At 45.0% G+C, this 24,705-nt stretch overlaps 1 protein-coding gene across 5 annotated transcripts in view; it reads left to right on the top strand.

Annotated features, from left to right (window-relative positions):
* Positions 1–24,705, top strand: part of LOC143843039 (schwannomin-interacting protein 1) — a 448,653-nt gene that overhangs the window by 347,761 nt on the left and 76,187 nt on the right. The window contains exon 1 of one of the 5 annotated variants that reach the window (XM_077348576.1): positions 14,889–15,122. The exons of the other annotated variants lie outside the window; for them this stretch is intronic. Coding sequence (XP_077204691.1) covers positions 15,084–15,122 — 39 coding nt within the window. The 5' untranslated portion in view covers positions 14,889–15,083. Of the gene's footprint in view, positions 1–14,888; positions 15,123–24,705 lie in introns of those variants that run through there. 5 annotated transcript variants of the gene reach the window in all.

Raw genomic sequence — 24,705 nt, 5'->3', positions numbered from 1 at the left:
CTGATCTTATCAGATCTTGGAAGCTAAGCAGTGTTGGCTCTGGCTAGTATTTGGATGAGAGCCCAGGGTCGCTACTCAGAGGCAGGCATTAGCAAACCACCTCTATCTATCTCTTGCCTGAAGACCCTGCAGAAGTGCCGTTAAGTTGGCTGTGACCTGACAGCACTTTTCACCACTGCCAAGAAGTGAAGCTGGAAATGATGTTGTGGATCCAGGCTTCTTCCAAGGAGCTTTTCTTCAAATGAAGTGATGTGTTCATTGGAGGAAGTCTCAGACTAGAGTAAGGCCTCAGGCTTATTGTCTTGGCATGGTAGGGCAGGGAACAGTCTGCCCCCCCCCAAAGGCCTGCCAAGGCCCACCGAAGCCTCGGTGGGCCTTTTGGGGGGGAGGGAGTGCCGTGGATGGCCAATCAGGGATGGGACAGTTTACCTGACTTGTGGTTAGGCGATGAATCCCAACTCCTCCCAGCACGCTCTTACCATTTTATTAAAAGAAATTCAGATTGGTTACCGGTAAAAGGAAACCAGGCCAACAAAGAACACGATGGTTAGACATAATCAAAATGAACACTGGCCAGAGCATTATACAATCGATAGAAGCTGTGCAAGATCCAAAGACTTCGGAAGCTGGGCCATAGGATCATGAAGAGTACGGCAGAATGAATTATTATTAACATCATCAGGATCCATCCCAGTTTCTTTGACTTTTGTTAGCATACACAGGATTTGTATTGATTGCTGTGAAGCATGTGACTAGAGGGTCAGGAACGACGCAGAAGCTATGGAAACTGTACCCTTGACCCCAAAAGATTTTGCATGCATTATGCAGAATGAGATGGTAAGGTGGCACAGACTTTGGTTCCGAAATCTGGAAAAATTACTTGGCAATTGGGGCAGGGGGACTGGATTCCTTTTTTAAAGCATGGAGGCATCTCGTCTGGCAGGAAGCTGTTGAGATGCCTCCAAATCAATGGAGTCCATCAGGACACAGCCAGTGGACAATACTGGACCCTGTTAACATTTTTCAAAACCAATGCTGAGCGGCCAACCCATGCAGGGACTCCTTGCTTTTGCCATTTGCACTGACTGTGCTTCTGCCTAGTGCAGCCTCTCTGCTTGTTCACTTGCCCTCTTGGACCTCTACATGGCTGCTCGATCCCAGTTGCTGTACAGGGCTGTTAGGTGCTGGACAGGTCGGTGCGAACTGCCAGGAAGTCAGCCTTCCCTCTGGTTGAGGTGTGCGTGCAGAAGAAAGTGTGAATAGGAATGAAAGAGTGCCTGGGGCTTGTCCTATATGAGTAAATGAATAAGTATGATAGGTGTGGTTGTGTGTGTGCTTTAATTTACTCAGGTAACACACGTGGATGACGCCAGACCTGTTATCTGTGGTCTGGCTTTACTCTTCTGTTATTTGTTCTGCATGAGTTTTGGAAACTCAGCTGTGGATTCTCAGTCTATGCTTGCAACTAATCTCTGCATCAATGTGCGTTCACAATCTGTAAAGTGGGGGAAGAATGTTTTATATAATTTCCCTAATTGCTGGAGTCTTTTATAGCATGTGGTATATATGCATGATGCCAGCATAACTATATTCTGGTGTGTATTATTTTTGGAATGCTCTCTCTCTCTGGCTTCAGCTAAAAGATTTAGATCTTGTTTTATTATTTTAACTGCCTACAAGGTCTTTAGTGATGTATTTTAATTAGTCAGTCTTTAAACACTGCAAATGACTCTGTGTAAAATCTCTTGTGATTATAAAATTAAATTAGGCAACCTTGGCATATCTTTTTATGCTAACTTCCTTGACGAAGTTCCTGGGTTCCTTTTCTCCTCCTCTGCCACCTGGAAAGCAAATTTAAATTTATCACTTCAGCTGACTGTGTTGAAACTGCAGGGAGGCTGGGAAAAGAAAGAGATCCTTAGAAACTTGCAGATCTTCTGAATGTTACCAGATTTTGAACCCAGTGAAGAGCATTGCTTTTTGTTTCTGGTTTTGTTTTTTAGGATTGCTGCTTTGCTTTTTTGTTGTCAACAGCTCTTTATAGATCATAGAATCATAGAGTTGGAAGGGGCCATACAGGCCATCTAGTCCAACCCCCTGCTCAACGCAGGATCAGCCCAAAGATCTGTGATGTTACTTTGCTGGATCTTGCAGGAGGTTCTGTTTCTAGCAGCAATCAGCTAGATGCTTCTGGATGTTCATCTTATTCTGTTTTTAAACATTTCTGTGATGCCTCTCCATCCGAGGTGACAATGTCGAAACGCTAAAATGTCAATAAATTTAAACAATTCACTAAAACATACAAATGCACACAACAACACAGCCACGAGGGCCATCAACAGTTAGTGGGGGGATGACAAACAAAATAAAACAAAAAGTCTTTACCCACTGGCAGAAGACAACAATAAAGGGAGACAGGAGGAAGCTCCCTGGGGAGGGAGTTCCTAAGTTTCAGTATCACAACTGAGAAAGCCTTTTGTCAGGTTGTTACCCATGGAGCACAGTAGCCAAAATACGGGATCTAAAAATGACAAGAGTGGAAAAGGAGATTCTTATGGCAGTAGGCAGCTGTATAGGGTTTCAGAGGTCAATTCCAGGACCTTGAATTGGGCTCAGAAACAAATTGGAAGCCATTTGTGATGGAACAAGACTGGAGAGATATGGCCTGTAGGCTTCACTCCAGTCAACATTCTAGCAGCAGTATCAACTATAGTTTTTGGATAGTCTTCAAGGGCAGCCCCATATCGAGTGCACTGAAGTAATCTAATGTTTATTAGAGCATGCAGTAGCAAGATGTCTCCCACATAGGAAGGGCTAAAGGTACCCACTACTGATCACTGATAACAGGCAGTTTGGTCTCTCCTTGTGTTTTTGTAAACTACACTGAATTCTGAGGATTGATTGGCTGTTTTGACAAAGGATTATCATTGGCTGTATTTGGTTGTGACACAGTCTACTGATGTAACAGAATTGCTTTTTGCTATGTATTCCCTGTCATGTAAGGAGATCATAGTCTGACGAAGAGTGCTTGCACTTGAAAGCTCACGCCCTGCATAAATCTTTGCTGGTCTTAAAGGTGCTACTGGACTCTGATTTTATGATACCCACTACTGTCACCTATTTATCCAACAGAAGGTCTGGATCCAGCATTACCCCCGAGCTACAAACCTGTTCCTAGGGGGATTGTAACCCCATCCATAACAGACCCAGTTCCTCAGTCAAACCTCCCCTCTCCACACACATGTCAGTACCACTTTCATTTTGTTGGGAATAAATTTCAGTTTGTTAGCCCTCGTCCAACCCAAAACTTCCCCGGAGCACCTGCCCACCATTTCTACTGCTTCCCTGAAAGATGTAAGAAAGGGTTGAGCAACATCCCCATATTTGTGGCAACTCAGCCCAGATCTCTCTCAGCAGCAGTCCCCCAGTCCCACATCATAGAATCATAGAATCATGCAGTTGGAAGGGGTCATACAGGCCATCTAGTCAACGCAGGATCAGCCCTAAGCATCCTAAAGCATCCAAGAAAAGTGTATATCCAACCTTTGCTTGAAGACTGCCAGTGAGGGGGAGCTCACCACCTCCTTAGGCAGCCTATTCCACTGCTGAACTACTCTGACTGTGAAAATGTTTTCCTGATATCTAGCCTATATCGTTGTACTTGAAGTTTAAACCCATTACTGCGTGTCCTCTCCTCTGCAGCCAACGGAAACATCCTAAAACTTACCTTCAAGATAGGATCACAGCCCCACAGAAAAACAATGTCCTCACATTAGTATTTTCTTCCTTGCTCTCTTGCTCCACTTGAGGGATTCATGGAAGCTCTAATGCAGTGTCATGTTTTTTCTTTTCCTGCTGATGTGTGCCTTATGGAGGAGTAGCTGAAAGGGAGAGTGTTGGTTGATGATGTCTGTGGGTAGCTCCCTATCATGCCTCATTAACCTATGCGGTGCCCAAATCTTCCCTATGTAATTCTGGCTCAGACTTGACCTAAGACTGCCCTCTTCTTAGAATCTTACGAACACAGTGCAAATCGGGAAGAGCACAGAAAAGTTATGTTTCTCAGCTGGTATGGCACAGTGGTAATAAATATTTGATTCCCAATCATGGCAAGTAGCAGCTCCATGGGGCTGTTTCAGATTGAAAAAACAGGCTAGAAGATAGAAGGCATAAGCCCCACTCCCACTTCTACACATGGTGGTCCCTTACCAATTGGTGCGCCATCTTTTCACAAAAGGAGGAATACTTTTAGAAGCTCATTCACGGGTCTTGAGAATCCTGTGTAGCTTGGATTTAACAGAGGCCATGTCTGGCTGAGATCTTATATTAGCTCCCCAGTTCTGAACATGGGGGGTCACTCTAGCAGCAATCCTTAAACGGGAGTTGGAAGACTTGCTGAAGGGACAGATGCCATCCAGTTAAAAAAATGCGCAGAATAAACGCTCATGTGGCTTTTTAAAAACAAAATATTAACTATAGCCTAGTGGCATTGCAAAGAGCCTCTTGTGGTGCAGAGTGGTAAGGCAGCGACATGCTGTCTGACTGCCCATGGGGCTGGGAGTTCAATCCCAGCAGCCGGCTCAAGGTTGATTCAGCCTTCCATCCTTCCGAGGTCGGTAAAATGAGTACCCAGCTTGCTGGGGGGTAAACGGTAATGACTGGGGAAGGCACTGGCAAACCACCCCGTATTGAGTCTGCCATGAAAATGCTAGAGGGCATCACCCCAAGGGTCAGACATGACTTGGTGCTTGCACAGGAGATACCTTTACCTAGTAGCATTGCACTGCTTTCCATAAAATGTTTTATGTAAAGTTTGATTTCTTACAACCTGAAGTAATGGTGGTTCTTGAACTGAAGAAGGAAAATGCTGGTTGGGGACGCACACAGCAGCAAACCTCAGATATACCTGTTATTTCTTTTTATGTGGTACACAAGTGAATTGGATACCCTTCTCTTGCCTCCTTTGCTGCCTATGCTTGAAGAAGATTACAGTTCTTCTCGTCCCTTTGGCAAGATTCCTTTATACCACTTAATCTGTTTCTCCTACAACAATTGCAGCATCCTGGCTCCAATCCAGAGGACAAGCAATTCCTTTTTGTTCAGCTGCAATGTATAAATCACCCGGAGGAGGAATCTGTGAATGGTAGATTGGTATAGGCTTCTGCGTGTCCCTTCTGCTTATGCATTTTGCAATATTTGGTGCAAACAAGGGTAGCGTCGCTGTACATTAAGTCTATCTGATTTTCTGCTTCCACTGGAAGATGCCCAGTTTTGTGAGTTTTTTAGAAGCTTCAATTAATAAATATTACAGAATGTTAAACTAGTTCAAAGATCACTTAAACCCTTAAGCAAAAATTCTAATGTGGTTAATTGTACATTTAATGAAAAGGCTCTTGGATTGCTCTTGGAAGCAATCAATCACAAGTTGTACCCGGAGAAGAATAACTGCAAATTAACATTAAATATGTTTGGGGGGAAAACTGTCCTTGTAAACAGCTTTGCATAAAGGAAATAAAAACTGTAATTAATGGCCTGCTTCAGTTGCATTTCATCCCTAATTGGCATGCAGTGATTTGTAGCAGTATGGCTAGCTCTGTTTTTAAATTGAGCTCGAGTTGCGTTGGGTTGAACCACCAGCATTGCTAGACATAGTGATTTTTTAAATGTAATTTTAGAGTAATGTTGAATTATGTGGTGGTTTAATGTGCATGTGTGAACCTGGCTTTTGAATGGTTATGTTAAGGGAACATAGGGAGAAAGAGCTGGAATCCTGATAGACGCATAAATAGCTTACAGCAGTGGTCCCCAACCCGCGGGCTGCGGCCCAGTGCCAGGCCACGAATGCCTTGGCGCCGGGCTGTGGCTCCTTCTTCCCTCCCCCCCGAAGCAAGAAGTTCGCCAGGCCGCAAGCAAATCGGCCGCCAAAGCAGCCGATTAGCTCGCGGCCCGGCAAGCTTCTTGTTTCGGGAGGGGAGGGAAGAGAAGCTTGCCGAGCCGCAAGCTAATCGACCGCTTTAGCTTTAGCGGCCGATTTGCTGGCGGCCCGGAGGGGCCAGGAGGGGGAGCCGCGGCCGCCAGCATGGCGGTGGCGCAAACGCGCATGCGCGGACTGCCGTGCACGTGCGTTTGCGCCCTTGCTGGGCGCAAATGCGCGTGCACGGCAGTCCGCACATGCGCGTTTGCGCTGGGGCTGCCGCACGTGCACGAGCCCCCAAGCCGCCCTCTCCCCCCACTCCGTCGCAGCGGTCCGCAGCAGCCGAAAGCTTGCGGACCGCTGGCTTACAGAATTAGGAACACGTTTGAGACAAAGTTAAGCACATTTGTTTCAGGGACAGATTAATGGTCCTCCTCCTTCTAAGTGGTTTTAGGGTATCAACTAAGCTATCTTGAAGATGTCCTGGTGCCCTGATCCTGGTGCTGGGCAGAGGTAATCCGGTCATGGATGTAGAATGGGGCCCAGGGTTATGTTGGTGAAGATATGGGGCTCAGATGATTCTCTCTTTAACCTGCTCCCTCACCCCGTGTCCGGATAATGTTTCTGCAGCAACAAGTTTGACATAACTGGGAAAATTCCCCAAGAAGACATAAAATACTCCTCCAGTCTCCCACCATGCCTCCATGTCCAGTGCAGATTAAAATGTAAACTAAATCTGTTGCTGATCACAGCTCTGCCAAGAATTGTCTAAACCCATCCAGGGCATCTGTCTCTTTCAGATGATAGTACGTGTACAAGTGTACAGACTTGAAACTTTGGTGATGGGAATCCCAGGGTAAGCGGGGTTTGCCCCAAAATAGAAGTCCTTCATATTGACAGCTTTGGAAGAAAACAAACATTGTCGTAGCATGCTCCCAGCACTGCTGCTCAGATGATTTTACATGCACCCTCATGTGGCAACTCTATTTACGGTCCCAGTGTCCCTCCCTCGACATTTGCCCGCTGGAAGGGGGTCCCTCCACCTTGCGGTCTCCTAGACGGTATACCATTGCACAGTCAGCATGAGGGCATGCCGGTATAACTCGCACACAGCCTTCCACAAATCAAAATTGCCTTTGCTTTTAAACCCAGTTTTAAAATTATAAGGCTTGTAATTGCTACTTGGGCTCTTAAAGACTCTGATAAAACTGCTGGTGCATTAAAAATGTATCATGGCATAATTTCAGTAAGAGGAGCCTATAAAATAAAATGTACACCTGCACTTGCCTGAAGAGGGATGGATTGCAACAGGCAGCAGAGAGAGCCGGATGCCCTGTGCCTCTGAACTTAGCTGGGCTACAGGGATTGTGACCTACATGCCAGGGGTTGTGTTTTTATAAAACTGAAGATCATTTCTGGACCACTTTGGATATTCAGGAGTTGAGAGAGTAGAGAGTTTGTACAGGCTCAGGCGGGGCAACCTCAACCACCAGAGTGTTTCAAAGCATACGGGCAGACTTAAGTGGAGACTAAGTGAGAAGGAATTTTGGAAACGTTCCAGTGATGGCTGTAAAAAGGCTTCCGGGCACGGAAAATGTGGGAAGGAAAGTGCAGGGTTAGATGCAAAGATGGCCTGGAGGCTTTAGGTCTGTGGAGATAAAGGGGAGGAAAAATGTGTAATCTGCTGGAGCATTTGACAGGTTTTACAAGCAGCCAGAGCAACCTGGAGGAAAAGTGGTTGAATGGGCATTGCTCCATGCAGACGTAATGTCTGATATTTCCTGCTGGGGAAACACATACTGAACAGGGGTAGGTTTTATATTTCTTTGTGTATCTGTGCAGCATGACTAAGTTAAAGATAAGAATGTTTTCATCAGACCTGGGCTGTGCCTATGAAAGGTAGAGCATGCCGTGACCGTTCACAGCGACCCCATGAAGTTCCCCCTTGTAGGATTTTCCATGCAAGAATCATAGAGTTGGAAGGGGCCATTCAGGCCATCCAACCCCCTGCTCAACGCAGGATCAGCTCTAAGCACCCAAAGCATCCAAGAAAAGTGTGTATCCAACCTTTGCTTGAAGACTGCCAGTGAGACATTCAGAGGTGACTATATCTGCCTACCAGCCCCACTCTTCCTGGGCAGTCTCCCATCCATATAATTGCTTGGCTTCAGAACTCTTGGTGAGATCAGGCTAGCAAGGGCTATTAGGGCTGCTATAGCTGTTTTCAAAGCTATGCATGGGATGTCCGCTATCCGTCCAAGAAACATAACAAGAAGAAGAGTTGGTTTTTATATGCGGCTTTTATCTACCAGGAATCTCAAAGAGACTTACAATCACCTTCTCTTTCCTCTCCCCACAACAGACACCCTGTGAGGTAGGTGAGGTCGAGAGAGCTCCACCAGAACTGCTTGGTCGGAACAGCTCTATCAGGGCTGTGACAAACCCAGGGTCACCCTGCTGGCTGCATGTGGGGGAGCAGGGAATCAAGCCCGGCTCACCAGATTAGAAGCCTCCTCTCTTAACCACTACACCAAGCTACACCACTACACCAACCACTACACCGAGAGTGGAGGCTGTGACTTGCAGTAGAGCCTGCACAAGGTATTGCTCTACTGACCAGACAGGGGAAGAAGGCCTGACTCCCAGAATCTTATGGAAGACTGGCCAAGCAAGAGGCTTCTCACTGCCTTCCAAATCACATGGTCCCACACAGCTTGCAGATATTCCAGTTTATGACTGGAGAGAGATCTGGAATCTCTGCCCAGCTTGTTCCATGGAACTCAAGGGCAAGTTCTTTTTCTTGCCACGAGGTTCCTGAATGAAGCTGTAAGTTGCTAGCAATTCCCAAGCATGTTCAGGCCACAATTTCCCCGTGCTCAGAGACCTTGGAGTAAAGGTGTATTCCCTGGACCCTGCTGACTGGTGTGATTAGCAGAGTCAGTACTTGTAGTCTACCGCCAAAATTTATTTATTCAGACATTTATACCCCACTTTTCTCCCCAGCAGGAACTCCAGTGCTGACAATATCATTCTTCTCTCCTCCCAGTCACAGTAACTCTGTGTGGTAGGCTGGCCAACAGAGAGTGAGTCAGTACCCCAAAGTCACCCATCAAGCTTCCATGACAGAGCATGGTTTTGAACCTTGGCCTCCTAGGCTGGCACTCCTAACTTCAACACCACATTGGGGGCCTCCCCAAAGATTGAATTGTCAGAAGTCAGCTGTGCTGACTGAACAATTTTGCTTCTTTTATGGCATCTTGTTTCTGGTTAAGTTCAGAATGCATATATTAATGCCTTCTACTAAACCTTTAAAATAATGAGCTTCTTGTAACTAGTAATCTGCCAGCATCAAAGCTTGGTGTAAGAGCTAACAGAGTACCACTGTAAGAACTACAGCATAGGACTAGGGAGAGACCCAGGTTCAAATCCCCGCTCTGTCCTTGGACCAATCACTTTTTCTCTGCCCAACCTCCCTCACATGGTTTATTGTGTGGGTAAAACGGAGGAGATGTGAACAGTGTGCAGTATTGCCTTGATGTCTGGATGACAACATACCAGATGTATAAATCAATGCATTGCAAAATACAGACAGGCCAATTGTCTGCTGTGGATCCCTGCATTTATTTTGCAGTCGTTGCTTGAATTTAACCCACATCTCCATTAAGTTAAGACTAGGGTTTGGGGCAATGTCTGGGTTACTCTGCTTAAATACTTTCCCAAGTTGAAAAGGATTGAAACTGTGTCATTTCAATTAAAAGCATGCACAGAGAGCAATCTTGGATTAACTCCGGGAGCTGAGAATGCGTGCTTTGCATCTTTTCTTGCCAATTTCTGTGTTTCGTCTGGCACAAGCGAAAGATCTCCTCTGGCCCTATTCCCCGTGATTTGTGGTACTCAACCTTGCTGTGTTTTGTTCAGTTTCCCTATTGACCGTGTAAAATTGTGCAAGGGGGGGGGGTTGTTTGTTTTCTTTTCTTTTATGTGCTGTGATCTAGGAGTGTAACAATGAAGTCTGCATGACTTGAGCATCCTAGGAGAATAACCCAGGTGTAACCCACCACTGTGCAATAGTTTAAGATCAGAAGAACAAAAGAGAGGGGGCCTGAGATACAGAAGCGGTAATGAGCCATAAACTGCATGAACCAAGCGAAATCTTACTAGGGAATTCACTTCTTGTGGATTACAGTAATAGTTGGAATCAGAAACAGTGTGAGAGGGACCCATGGTGTGCTTCCTTCCCACCGGGTCTTGAGAAGATGCACATTACTATTCCTCATTGTTTAGATGATTCCTGTGTGATAACAATTCTCAGTGGCCATAATGTTCCTGGGACAACGCATCAGATAGGGCTGATTCCATAGAGCCATAGAATCATAGACTTGGAAGTTATGTCCAGGGCCATCTAGTCCAACGCCCTGCAGAATGCAGGGAATTCACAACTATCTGCCCACCCACAGTGACCCCAATTCCATACCCAGATGATGCCCCCCAATCCAGAATTCCTAGCCAGTCTGACTTGAAGGCCAGATCCCAAAGTGGCAATTGGCATTTCCCTGGGCATGCAAGAAAGGGCCACAAGACCCAAGCTCAGACACAATTCCTTCTCCCCAGCCACTTACAATCTGCCTAAATTCACGGAATCAACATTTCTGTGAGGTGGCTATCTAGCCTCTGCTTAAAAACTTCCAAAGGAGAACCCACCACCTCCTGAGAAAGCCTGTTCCACCAAAGAACCGCTGTAACTGTCAGGAACGTCTTCCAGATGTTAGCCGAAAATTCTTCTGAATTAATTTCATCCCATTGGTTCTGATCCCTTTTACAAGAGCTTTTTAAATATGTGAGTTTCTGGGTTCATGGGAAAGAGTGAATACGTTTGCCACTTCTTTAGGAAGAAAGGGTACCATAACTTAAGTGATCCTTGACTGAGATTATTATGGAGAGGGGGAAGCAGGGCAAAAATATTCTTTCTGAAATATTTATTTTATTTATTTATAGTTGGATTTATAGACCATCATTCGCCAAAAGGTCTCACAGTGGTTCACAATAAAATATAAAATCAAAGTAAAATAACATGAAACCCCATAAATACCCCATTATTACAATAAATAGATGGCATTCTATTCTATAACTCTCCCCACTTTCCCCGCTTGTTCAGAGAGAGGTCAGACGTTAATTCTGTAAGAGAGAGAGGAGAGAAAGACTGGCCGATGGATTAGGGATCTTAGATGGAACCCAGGCTGTGTCCTGGCCTCAACCATATGCCTGGCGGAAGAGCTCTGTCTTACAGGCCCTGCAGAAAGATGGTAGTTCCGACAGGGCCCTTAGCTCCTCCGGGAGCTCATTCCACCAGGTTGGGGCCAGGACCGAAAAGGCCCTGGCCCTGGTTGAGGCCAGGCGAACGTCCCGGTGGCCTGGGACAGTCAGTAGATTCATACCCGCAGAGCGGAGAGCCCTGCTGGGGGCATAAGCAACTAAACGGTCCCGCAGGTAAGTAGGACCCAAGCCGCGTATGGCCTTAAAGGTTAATACCAATACCTTAAACTTGTGAAATAGTCTCACAGTGAACTCCTGTGCTTGTCTAGTCAGGAGTAAGAGCCACTGTTTTCATTGGTGTTCACTCCTTGGTAAGTGAACATAGGATTGCCATCATCATGCTATCTTAGATATTTTACAGGTCCATTTGGGGTTGAAACATGAACCTTCCAAACTTGAGGTATCCCTGGTTCTAGAGGGTTTTCTGCAACTTCTGCAAACTCTGTTGGTTCTCAAGAAACTTTATTCCTAACATTTAATAACAAGAAAATTTGAGGTAATATCAGTCAGATGATGGGGAAACAGCTGCCATTATTTCTTTTTTACAGCCAGCTTTCAGGTTTTTAACTCGCATTAGGAGGAATGGCAAACGTGTCATTGCATGATTTATTATACTTAGTAGTGGGTGTAATAAGATCTTCTTGTGTGAATAGGAAATTACCCTCTTATCTCTCAGTATCAATAATGTTTCCTACAAAATCAACATTAGCCTTTAATAGGCTTAGTCTCATTCTTTTCATCATTTCTCCATGGCTGATAATTATAATCAATAGACTTGTTATTTTTTTTGAAAATGATACATGTGTGAATTACTGCGTTTACAGGAACTTTTAAAAAGAGGACGTTAGCATGGCAAGAAGAGCTTTTTCTCAATTTAAGTGTGTCTACAACAGTTGTTGCCAAGATCTAATGTATGGACTAGGCCTACACAACGCTGAAGAGGTTTCATAACATATTTTAAATAGGCAATAAACTTCAGATTCTCAAGCTGAAACTGTTTGTGTTGGCGTGTGACGATCTTAGAACCCTCCATTTAGAGAAAATTAGGTAACATCTAACTCTCAGTGGCTCTATGCAATTGATGCAAATGTGGTAGCAATAGCAAACCCTGATTGGAGAGCGATCCTTCGGATAGCTTCGGACAAGTTTGTACAATCCTCTTCCCTTCCCTTCCCTTCCCTTGGTTGCCACTGAGTTCAGGTAATTTCTTCAGAACTAAGCAGTAGTTGAGCTGCTTCTACATTAACCCAAACCATTATCGACCACTCCATCCAAACTGTAAGCTGGTTTACACTTGATCAGCAAAACAGACTTACGGTGTGGTTTGTTCTCAGTTAGTACAGCATTTGCCTATTCCTGGATGTATTCCTTATCGTGGCACAATAGCAATCATTAGAGTATGCTGTGTGGACAAGACAATCCAATTGCAAATTATTACTGCAGTGCAATGGGAGTGCAATATCTAGTGAGGTGTGGCTTATGCTGTTTTTGGTCAGGTCAGCAGAAACCATGGTTTACTTGTCCCGATGTATTGGCAAGTTATCACCCACAGTAAAGTAGGACCAACTAACTGATAGGGAGGAAGGCAGGCTGAGGAAACAAGGATCTTACGAGTAAGCCTGAAGATTTCTCATGGTGTTAATATATGGTTTGCCAATGTTTTTAATCCCAAACCAATTTTTCCTTCTGTTAACGTTTTTAATCCCAAACCAATTTTTCCTTCTGTTGTACTTGGGATCTGCTGGCTTGTTATATGCATATTTGAAGTTATAACTATTTACAAATATTTTGCACGCTTAAATCCAAGCCTGTCTGTTGTTCAAACCCCATCAGAATTTTCATGGGGTTATATAAGAATCTAGTTGCAAGAAAATGCTGCTTTTCTTTTGGGAGTGCATTGGGTTGACCATGCAGCAGCTGAAAACACGAGAAAATAAAAAAGTATATGTAGTTAAATGCGATCCCAAAGAAATAAAATACGTCCCTGTTTCCGCTTCTCTGAACATGAGCACCTGCTTTAAAATAAGGAGCCTCAACTTTACTTGTCTGTATATTGAATGGTAGAGGACAGGAAGGCCTGGAGGATCATTGTCCATGGGGTCGCGATGGGTCGGACACGACTTCGCACATAACAAGGAGCGGCACGGACTTACCCGTGCCGTTTTTGGCGGCGGGGAGGGCGGGGAGGGAAACAGCGGCACAAGTGGCCGCAGCACTGGTCTCCTCGGCGGGCTGCGCTGTTGCGGCGTGTCAGAGGAGGCGGGGCTTAGGCATCTAAAGGACGCTGCCCTCTCTCTTCCCGCCTCTTCGCCTGAGCGCGGGCAAGCAACCCACCCTCCCTCCCTGTTGTTTTGAGGTAAGGGTTTAATGTTTATGTATTTTTGTCACAGCGGAATGTGCACAAGAGTATGAGCTCAATGGGATGAGTGCCGGTGAGCGATCGGCATCTCTGCGAAAATTGGGGCCTCCTTAAAAGAGGTTGGTGGTAACGAGCCGCACGCAAATCCAATAGGGTGGGCTGGTGAGCTCGTTCCATGACCAGATGACTCTGGGAGGTAGCCAAGGAGGTCTGCGCCCTTTGGCCCTCCACCGGAGTTGTCTCCATAGGTATAGGATTACCCAGGGAAGAGATCCGTAGCCCAGCGGGGTATTGATGGGTTTTCTTTATCATGGGTAAGTCTTATGTTTCTGCAGTCAGCGGACTGCCATATTTGGGCTCATACCCTTGTTGCCCCAACCCTATGCGTTTGGTTGAGTTAATAAAGCTGTGGCCAATTTTTATCCAAAGTATTTTGTGTCGCGTCTTCCTTCTCCAAAAACTGACCTCCTAACTGCCAACAAAAATATTGAATGGGAAACCTCCAGAGCCAAATCATGAGTGTTTCTGTCTCATGTTCCACTCCTGTTAATTTATAATATTTCTCCCCCCACCAACACTTTTATTACCCAAGGGAATGAAGTGCAAAGGAGGAGGAGTTTGGCTATATTACTTAACCACCTTATGGGGAAGGACCTTGTCCTCAGGACAAAATGGCTCACTTGCAATACATACAGCGTGGCAGCACAAAAGGATAGATACTGAATAGCCTCTGTGGCTGACTAACTACTTTTTAACCTGCTTTTGTGGCTTGCTTCTAACCTGAGGATTGTCTTTTCAGTTTCCATTCAAGATGCTTTATGTTTTCATGCTGTTTAGATGCCCCTCACTTGTTTTTATGTTGGGTAGTTTTATTATTCATTTTTTTCTTATGTTGATGTTTTTATGGTTATATTATTTTTAATTCCTGAGCTGCCTCAATCAGGTTTCTGGAGAGACTAGATACATATTTTCAAAGTCACTAAATAACAGGTCTGTCTGTTAATTTGTTTAAGTCCCTGTGTGTTCCCTTCAGAATTTTAAAAAACAAGCTCATACTCCCTCCCCGGCATCAGGTACAGCTAAGATTTTATTTCAGTCTTGCTTGCCAAGCAAAAAGGAATGCTGTCATTAGTCTTGTATTGGATTGTAATAACTGATGTGGCGTAATGGACAATACACGTCTTACTTCGCTGGCAGCAAGTTGTACCAGGAAGGTGTACTTTGCACTTTTCTCCTGTGCAAAGGTTGGATGAGGCTGGCTGTATTAAGATGCTTGTTGCTCAGTGAAGTCACTCTCTACCGCAAAACTCTTAGAAGTTTGCATGCCGCAGTGCCGTGGGTACTGAGTTGTTATAAAATGTCGGCTCATTTAATTTTGCATGCACAGGCTTTCACCATCAAAAGTTTATCCAGTTGCACGTTACCTAAATTCTTGCTATAAATGGCTGAGCGAGGCCACCTAAGCATACTTGGTAAATTGTCTATTGACTATGCAATATGGCAGCAAATCAGTTGACTGCACTTCATCATCGGCGGGTAAGTGACAATTTCATATAGTACATTGCAAAAAGATTGTGCTTTGAAGGATGGCTTGATAAAACTATTTGAGTTGCATCTATAATAAATGTCATCTAAATGTAGTTTGTGATAGAGAAAGCTGTTACACTTATCACTGGAATAACTGAAGGGAAAGTAGCTATGCATTACATTAAAACTGGAATATATTTTGCAAGCAAAATATGATTAATCGGCGGTCTGTTTTCTGCAAGTAGGCTGTAGGTATCCTTCACACCCCATGCCAGTAACTGTAAAAAAGCATCCCACTCACTTTAAGGATTTCTTGCGGTGCTCTCTCTAGTCTTTGGCAGACAGCAGTTTTATTTTAATGTGTAATCTGTAATGATTTTTACACTTTTGTGTCCTGAGTGGAGAAGGAGCAGATAACTCTTTGTTAGGACAGCCTTGTGGAAGTAAAAACAAAACAAAAAAGGCACAATAAAAATACTTTTGGCTTTACAGCGTAAGCTGTCTGAAACATCCTCATGTCCACTTAAGATGGTGAAATTTCAGCTGCTGAATCCTGATGAGATTCTTGGAGGCCAAAGCCCACAACATGTTCCCTCATCCACCTTGATTAATGCAAGCTTCTTTGCTCAGATTAAGCATGTGATTGAAAATGAACTAGAAAGATGACTGGAGGATAATTCTTCTGCAGGACCATGAAAGCATGGAACCATGCCTCATCTGTTGTGATGGCCAGACTTGAGGTTTCATTAGCATCCTTCTGGAATATTTATGGTTGGTTAAAATTTTTCAGGAAACTGATGCTTAGCCTAGACAACTGTATTCCCCCCACGCCGAGTGTTTCCATAGTGTTTGTAAGCAATTTTCTTTTTAAAGAAAAAGCTTAGAGCCAGCGTAGTATAGTGGTTAAGAGCAGCTGCTTCTATTCTTTGGAGCCAGGATCGATTCCTTACTCCTCCATATGCTTTGTCAGCCTCACCTACATCACAGGGGCTGATTCTGTGCGATGGCAGCTGGAAGGCCCAGTTGTTCCCTGTCCACATGGGCATGCCATGTTGGCCCCCTCAGAAGGGCTAAGGGAATGCAGATTCTCCTCAATTCCTTTAGCCCGAGGCAACCGAGGGCCCAATCCACCCGGGCCAGGCCGGCAGCCAAGTCATGTGAAAGCAGGGATTAGCCCAACTTCCATATGAGTGACCTTTCAGCCTTTTCTGCTGTTGTGGAGAAAGGAAGGGAAGGGAAAGTGATTGTAAGCTGCTTTGAGACTCCTTCGGGCAGTGAAAAGTGAGGTGTAAAAGCCAGTTCTTTTCCTAAATCTCAGCATTCTCGTATTAAATATTGCTATGAATGTTGGAGATACAACATAGTATAAAAACATAGCAACAGTTAATAAAAACTTGTTCTAGACCTGAAGGAACTTAAAATTCAGAGTTTAATGTGGGGGGGGGAATAAGAGTCAGGGAAGGGTGGCGGGGCAATTGTAACAAGGGACGGAAAGCAAATAAATGTTCTGGCACTAAACATTTTTGTGGTTAGGGATGGAGGCACAGGAGGGAGAGATGTTAAGTAAAGCTTTCTCGGGCTGATTTTTAAGGGATTTGAACAGAGATGGTATCCTGTAAGGAAGGAGTTTTAGGAATGTTGCAATCTGGGATGTGTTTTTTTTTTTTATTAGTGACTTTCATAGCTAAAATGATTAGGATTTATAATACTTTCAGCTGGCGCATGTGTAACACAGGATGATTATTTTTATTGTTGAACTCAAACAAACATCTGGTATAGGATCCACTTTTAGTATTGCAACACTATAATAAGTGTACACAGCACCTGCCATAATATAAAATTATCCAGTACAGCCTTCTTAACAATCATTTGTAAACTGGGAGTAGTCTAATGAAAATGTACTTTCACTGAGGCATGAAGCATCTTCCATATGTAGCAATCAGCAATGAAAATGCCAGGCCTGTCTTGTATTGGGAATAATTGCATGTCCGGAGCAAGCAGGTTAACTGCTACTGACAAAGCCTGTAAATAATAAATACGATTCACCATGCTGAAAGTCCTTAGGGTACCTAACATAACATGATAAAATAAATATTACAAACAGGAAAGCTGCATGGCCCACATTCAGCTAGCGAAGGGCTTTTTTTCCCCAAAGCTGCTAAATCTTCCTTGAAATTTAGAGTGAAGACAGACCTGACATTTTAAGAGAAGTGGAGGAACTTTAGTATTGTCATTGTGACCTTCAAAGTACACACATGGTTTTTCTATGCTGACTTGGGGTGGGTGGGTGGAGTTATTCATGTTTTAGGAGTGGTTCAAGAGGCAATGGGGCAAAACTAATTCTTCTTCTAGTCAGGAAGTAAACGCAAATTGTGGTGGCCGTTGTAAAAGACATCTGTGGATTGGAATCCATTACATCAGTGGTCCCCAACCTGCGGTCCACGGCCTGGTGCCGGGCCGCGGTTCCCTCTCCCCGCCCCCCCCCGCAGTAAAAAACTTCCCCGGGCCGCAAGCTTGCGGCCTGGGAAGCTCCTTACTGCGGGAGGGGGGGAGAGAACATGCGTGCTGTGCGGGCGGGGCAGTTGCCCCTCCGGTCCCCAGCCGGAAAAAGGTTGGGGACCACTGCATTACATCATCAACACATCTCTACACCAAACTGGCTCTCAAGAGCACCTTCCCTCTTCAGGGGTCTCTTACCTATTTCTCTTGTTGCTCAACCTCCCAGGTGAGGATTGACTTTCCTTTTCCTTCCTGTTTCACCTCAGTCCAGTCACAAGGCTCAAAGAACACTTGGGAGTGCAAACCAAGATGGAAAATTTCATCCAAGGCCTCAGGCACCTCCCAATGGAGAAAAGGCCTCCTTGAGGCCTACTGAACAAGGAGGGATTATTAGAGATTATGGTCGCCATTGCATAGTTGGTTAGTATGTGATTGTTATTTTACTGGGGATTTTATTTTGGTTTTATTGTTTTAGAATTGTATGTGTAAACCGCTGTGAGGCTACGGCGAGCGGCAGTATAGAAATCAAATAAATAAATAAATAAATAAATAAATAAATAAATAAATAAAGGCTGCTCATTTATCAGCCACAGGACAACAGATAGAAGTGTTCATCTACTCGCGTCCTCAGATGCTTTTTGTATTGCTTATCCCAAAATACAGTTGGCTGGTCTCTGAGATATGGCCTTAAACATTTCTTCACTGTTTTTGAGGGTACTGTGTATTTTGGTCATCTATGAGATAGTTTCTGCCTTTAGTCTTTGTTACATGGAAAGCAGTGTTCTTTTCTAACTAACGGTGTTCCTCATTTGTGGGAATTATTAACAACCACAATCCAGTCCATCATTTCATGTCCTTAATCCCCATTTACCATTCAGCAGCATGAACACCCACACAACTTTGAGATCTTTCATACAGCTTTTTATAAAGAAAGATTCTTCTACGTACTTGTGGTGCTGCTCCATTGTCGCAGTCATCAAGTCTGGCAACATTCAGCAATGGGAAGGCGACTGTAAGCCGCTTTGAGCCTCCTTCGGGTAGGGAAACGCGGCATATAAGAACCAACTCTTCTTCTTCATTCAGGCATATGGACTGTGACCAATACAAGCTTTCTTGAGCTGAATGGGATGGTTAGCACAGGATGTTCTTAGAAAAAACACGGTGGATTTTTTTGTATTCTGAAGTTTGTAATCCTAAATTCTTCACACCCCTTCTACCTAGAAGTACACCTGTGTAATCCTACATAACCAGTGCTACTTCATCTGCAGTTTGGTTATCCAAGTGTGTTCGGTTTTCCAAACCATGTATCTGATAGAGAAAATGAAGTGCCCTAGTTTCTTGATTGGATAGGGACTGCCTTGAAGAAGAAGAAGAAGAAGACGAAGAAGACGACGACGACGACTTGGTTCTTATATGCTGCTTTTCTCTACCCAAAGGAGTCTCAAAGCAGTTTACAGTTTCCTTCCCTTTCCTCTCCCCACAACAGACACCCTGTGAGGGAGGTGAGGCTGAGAGAGCCCTGATATTACTGCTCGGTCAGAACAGCTTTATCAGTGCTGTGGCGAGCCCAAGGTCACCCAGCTGGCTGCATGTGGGGGAGTGCAGAATCGAACTTGGCATGCCAGATTAGAAGTTCGCACTCCTAACCACTACACCAAGCTGAGCAGTATCTTCTCTAAGGAATGTGTTGCTGATTTTGTTAAAAATGAGTGGTTTTGTTGCTGTCCTTGTGGGCTTTATTAGGTAGGCTGAATCTGTATTTCCCTAATCCAAATCCAGGACAGGGGACAAAATACAGCATGCTGTCTTGAACTCAGATGAGCTAGACACAAACTTATATTAGGGCCCACATTGTGGCTAAGAAGGAAGTGACTTTTCCTTAATAAAGCTTCAGTCAGACTGCTGGCAAATGTTACGTTGCATGTATGTATGCCCCCACAAGAGCCAACCAGAAAACAATACAAAAATACGTATTAAGTGGTTTTCTGTTCTTAAATATGGAGTTTTCTTTGTGGCACATTTCACATATCTTGTTAATGAGATAGAAGTTCACATGCCTCACTGGATTTCTCACCATAGAATTGGTTTGTTACACCATATTACATATCTTTAATATTGTTTTCAGAAAGACCACTGTTTATTTCAGAATTATTGAACTCTCCCTCTGCTCCCCCCCCCCCCAGCCAGGTCTAGGTTCAGCTTCTTTTAAATCTTGGGATTTTTAAAAAGTTTACTTCTTATCTTTTAAGAAGAGAACATGACTCTCATCTGATTTTTGTCCTTCTAACCTGAGGCAAAATTAAAGAACTGGGGGGGAAAAGAAAATCAATAGCTTCTAAAACCTATGCACTAAAGCAGGGGTAGACAAACTGCGGCCCTCCAGATATCTGTGGACTACAATTCCCATGAGCCCCTGCCAGTGAATGCTGGCAGGGGCTCATGGGAATTGTAGTCCATGGACATATGGAGGGCCGCAGTTTGATTACCCCTGCACTAAAGCTTGGAAGCAGATCATGGTAATGCAAAATACTTAAATCTTTCTACTTGCTGACCAGTAAATGTGAATCTTATAAAAGTAGCATATTGATCATCAGTAGGACCTCAGTTTGACCAGATTCCTCCTCAGACTTTATTTTCTGCTTCATCTGACAACAAAGTAATTGACTACATTTTACCACTGAAATTTGGGGGGCATTTATCTTTACACCGCCCGTGGCGCCGCGGGCGCCACGGACTAAATAAACCAGTAAGCCCTTGGAAGGCGGGCTGTGTCCGGGATGAGGAAGGGTGCCGATTGGCCCCTTCCTCATGACAGACTATCGGAGGGACCAATAGGCAGGCGCGAAGCGCCTGCCGATTGGTCCCTCCGATTCCTTGCCGGAGCAACTGCGAGCCGCGCGTAGCGCAGCTCGCAGTTGCTCCAAGCCAGCCAGCCTCTAAGAACCTCTAAGCCAGTGGTCCCCAACCTTTATTAGGCTGGGGACCGGCAGGGCATCGGCCCGCGCCCGTGGGGGCCGCACCCACGCATCGGGCCGCGCCCGCGAGCCGCGCCCGCGGATCGGGCCGCGCCCGCGGGCCGCGCCCGCGCGTCGGGCCGCGCCTGCCGGCCGCGCCCGCGGATCGGGCCGCGCCGCCGGCCGCGCCCGCGGGTCGGGCCGCGCCCGCCGGCCGCGCCCGCGGGCCGCACCCGCGGATCGGGCCGCGCCCGCCGGCCGCACCCGCGGGCCGCGCCCGCCGCCGCCCAGGGAGCCCCCGGCCTCTAAAAACGCATCGCCGGCACAAGAAGATGGCCGCCGGCAAGAAGACCGCGCCCGGGAGCCGCCCGCCGAAGGAGCTGCCCACCGCAAAGGGGCTGCCCGCCGAGAAGGAGCCACCCAAGGAGCTGCCCGCCGCGAAGGAGCTGCCCGACGTCGCTACAGCCCTCTCACCGGTAAGCTACCTTTCCTCACCCTGCCCTCGCCAGTCCCTCGCTCTCCACCCCCCTGCTAGGGCCCATTGTATTTGGAATACAATGGGCTTTTTTACTAGTTGAGACATAAAAATGCAATAGCTGTTCTTCAGTGTTAATGAGTGTTGAGATCCCTATTTGATTTCTCTGTCCCAAATCCTTATTCTGACAGAACCACCTTTTTGTCAAATATCCAGTGCTCCATATTGAAATATCAGTTTTTCTGGTTGGAATGTTAGCTAACGTGGATGCAGCATGTTGGCCCTGATCAGGAATGCTAAAGCGTTTCTCAACAATCATTAAAAAAAACATTGTAAATATACTACTGGAGAATCCATCCAAGGACACAGCAAAAAAGGACATGGTGCAGTCAAACAGTCGTACATCAAAGACTTTCTGGAACAGGAATATCTTCTGCTTTCTCCAGGAGGCCTGTAGAGTGAGCATTCATCTCCTCTCTGGGGAAGAATGCTAAATAACCTGGGAGTATCAGATGAAAAGGCCTGTCAGTCTTACCTCAGACCCAAATTGGTTGCAATTCCCAAAGGAAGTTTTTTATCAGTATTGTAAAATCACAAGCTTCAAGAACGCCCCCGATCACAAAGGCATTCTGTTTTAAAATGTGCAAAGCTGGTTTTGTTCCTTTTTCTGTGACTTTGAGGACATTGTTAGGTCTTTGCATTGAAGGGGTTCGTTTTAAGAAGCAATTCAAACATTAGCCTTTCCAATGCACTTTCATTACTGCCACCTCTGGGATATCCATGATTGAAATTAAGGTCTTGTGATGTTATAGATGATGCCTGAGTGCACGTAGCCCGTTCTGAATAGCGTGAATGATGGAACTCTTACGTATTGAATTGGATCAAAGTACAACCTGCATGTTTTAATCTTTTGTGGCAGCCCTGTGTGCTATTACACATTTAGGAAGGATTGGGGCTGGAAATAATGTGGCGTTACAGGGGGACTCGTGTTGAAACCATGCTACCCAGTATGATTAAGGAAGAATGGGTTATTATGCGTATTCTGTCAACAGTTAAGATGAATCTCATAAATTTAAAAAGTTAATTGAGCATTAGTAGCAATGTTGAAAATATTGAATGTATTGAGATGCAGGGTTAAAATATTAAAGCAGCTTGGCTTACATTTTAGAATATCATGTGTGAATGGTATTTATGAAATACCTTGAATGTATTGATATGTCTTGTATAGAGCCAGTGTGGTGTTGGGGTTAAGAGTATCAGACAACTCTTGGGAGACTCGGGTTTGAATCCCCACTTGTACCATGGAACCTTGGACCAGTCAATCACAGCCTAATCTACCTCACAGGGTTGTTGTGAAGAGAGGAGAATGATGTAAGCCACCTTAAGTCCTCATCAGGGAGAAATATGGGGTACAGATGAAGTTAGTAAAATAGTTTACAGATTGTTGACATAGTTTCTCGAAATGTGAGGGTTGTGTCATTATAATATTGATGATTATGAAAATACATGATGTGGGGGGCATAAGAGGCGTATTAATGAGCAATGCTGATCTTGTATAACCAGAGCAAATATATAACCTTTTTTGCGAGGTGGGCAGCTCAGTTTTAAGACCTCAGTGTTAGTACATGGACGGTGTCAGCCCTGCTAGTTGGTATCTCATTCAGCAAAAAGGGGAAAAGGGTAAGCACAAGCCCTCATACACAGGTGCAGAGAGTTCAACAGTTGCCACCACCACCATAACAGCCTGCTCAGACCACCAATCACATCGTGGCATGCCAGCAACTTCTCCACAGCAGGCAGAGATGGATATATCCAGCCAATTAATTAACTCCCACCCATTCAGGGAACTCTTCCAGGACCGCCACGAAGCCCCAGAGTTTCATGAAAGCCTGCCATATGTGGCCATGTCACCCGATAATGTTTAACAAATGTTTTAAATGTATTTGAAATAAATTAACTTCCACCCGTTTGGGAAACCGTTCCAGAGCTGTCCACAAACCCCAAGGTTTCACGAAACCCAGGTTAAGAAAGCCCGGCCTATTCAAAAAGGTATACAGAAACAAGATGCAGTGTAGAGTATTCCCCATCAGCAACAATGCAAGGCCAACTATAAGGAAAGGCAGTGGGTTAGGTGAGCATTTGGAAAGAGGAATTGTAAGTCAAAGGAAAAGGTGCCACCCCCAAACTTTTTTACCCATCTACCCCAGATACCTTTGCACTCTTCTCCCTCATCTTCTGTTCCATCCTGCAAGCTGCTTGACTTGTTAACACCAGCAGTGACCTAAGAGGGGACCTAAGGACCATTTCCCTTGGAAGAACATACTAGCGGAAGGATTGGATTCCGCCTTCCTCCCACCCAACGTGAGTCCCATGCTGAAAACAGCTGAGAATAGTCAGCAGTAGTGGTGGAAGCTGATCAAGCAAACCCTAATCGCAGACACAGCGGAGAAGACAATCCATGCTTATATTAAACAGTATCAAGTGCTTGGATAATAAGACTGTCAGCCACTCATGTTCCATTAAGGCTCCTCTTCCTTTGTAAGACGAGCCTCTTGTGGCGCAAAGTGGTAAGGCAGCGGACATGCAGTCTGAAGCTCTGCCCATGAGGCTGGGAGTTCGATCCCAGCAGCCGGCTCAAGGTTGACTCAGCCTTCCATCCTTCCGAGGTCGGTAAAAGGAGGGCGGTAAACGGTAATGACTGGGGAAGGTGCTGGCAAACCACCCCGTATTGAGTCTGCCATGAAAATGCTGGAGGGCGTCACCCCAAGGGTCAGACATGACCCAGTGCTTGCACAGGGCATACCTTTACCTTTTTTACCTTTGTAAGATGTGTGGAATCCTAGGCGGAGTTTTTTCCTGTATGAGAACAGTGGTAGTCAGAAAGACGGTGGAGCTTGGCATTGTTGAATCTCCAGACAAGCTAGTATGTCTCCCATGTGCATCTTCAGAATAAACCAGCGTAAGGTGCTGCCTGTATCTTTGTTTAAATGAACATGAGCCGCCATGTTCAGAGGCAATAAAGCTCTGAAACCCAGTGCCAGTAGGCGGCATCATGGGAAGGCCTCAGCCTCTATTGTTGGTTCTCCAGAAGAGCTGGTTGGCCACTATCTGAGGCAGCATTCTGGGCAAAATGGACCACTGGTGTGAGCCATCAAAGTTCTTATGTTCTTACATGCTAAGACATTCAGAGACAGGCTTAGAATAGTGCTGTAAAAGCAAAAGAGGTGTGGTAGGGATGGAATTAAGTAAACTTTCATGTTCAGACAAGGTCTTATTCACTTATCGGATTTTTATATTAACTAAATTATTCTTTAAATCATGTTGAGGGTATATATTTGTGTTCGGTGACATTTGTTGCTGTACACATTGAGTTACTATGGATACATGCCTGTGCTACGAGCAGTTCTTTCTAGAGCTAGGGAGCAGTACAGGAATTTGCAACATCATATTTCATTAAGTATGTATCTGGAGTATTCCGATAATCCTATTTAAAATTTTGATAGCCGTTTAATTTGTTTTTTTGCCATTTACGTTATGACATTTTCCAATATAATTGCTTTTTTGCTGTTTTTTTCCAAGGGTCATAATAACTTCAACTCAGCAATTTCCTTTTCCAATCTGTACTTGAAGTACTTTGCAATAAAACAGCCAATTGGAGGTTGTC

Source organism: Paroedura picta, chromosome 8, assembly GCF_049243985.1.
Source record: "Paroedura picta isolate Pp20150507F chromosome 8, Ppicta_v3.0, whole genome shotgun sequence".
NCBI lineage: Eukaryota > Metazoa > Chordata > Lepidosauria > Squamata > Gekkonidae > Paroedura > Paroedura picta.
Note: the sequence above shows the minus strand (reverse complement) of the source record. Positions and strands in the feature narration are given on the sequence as shown.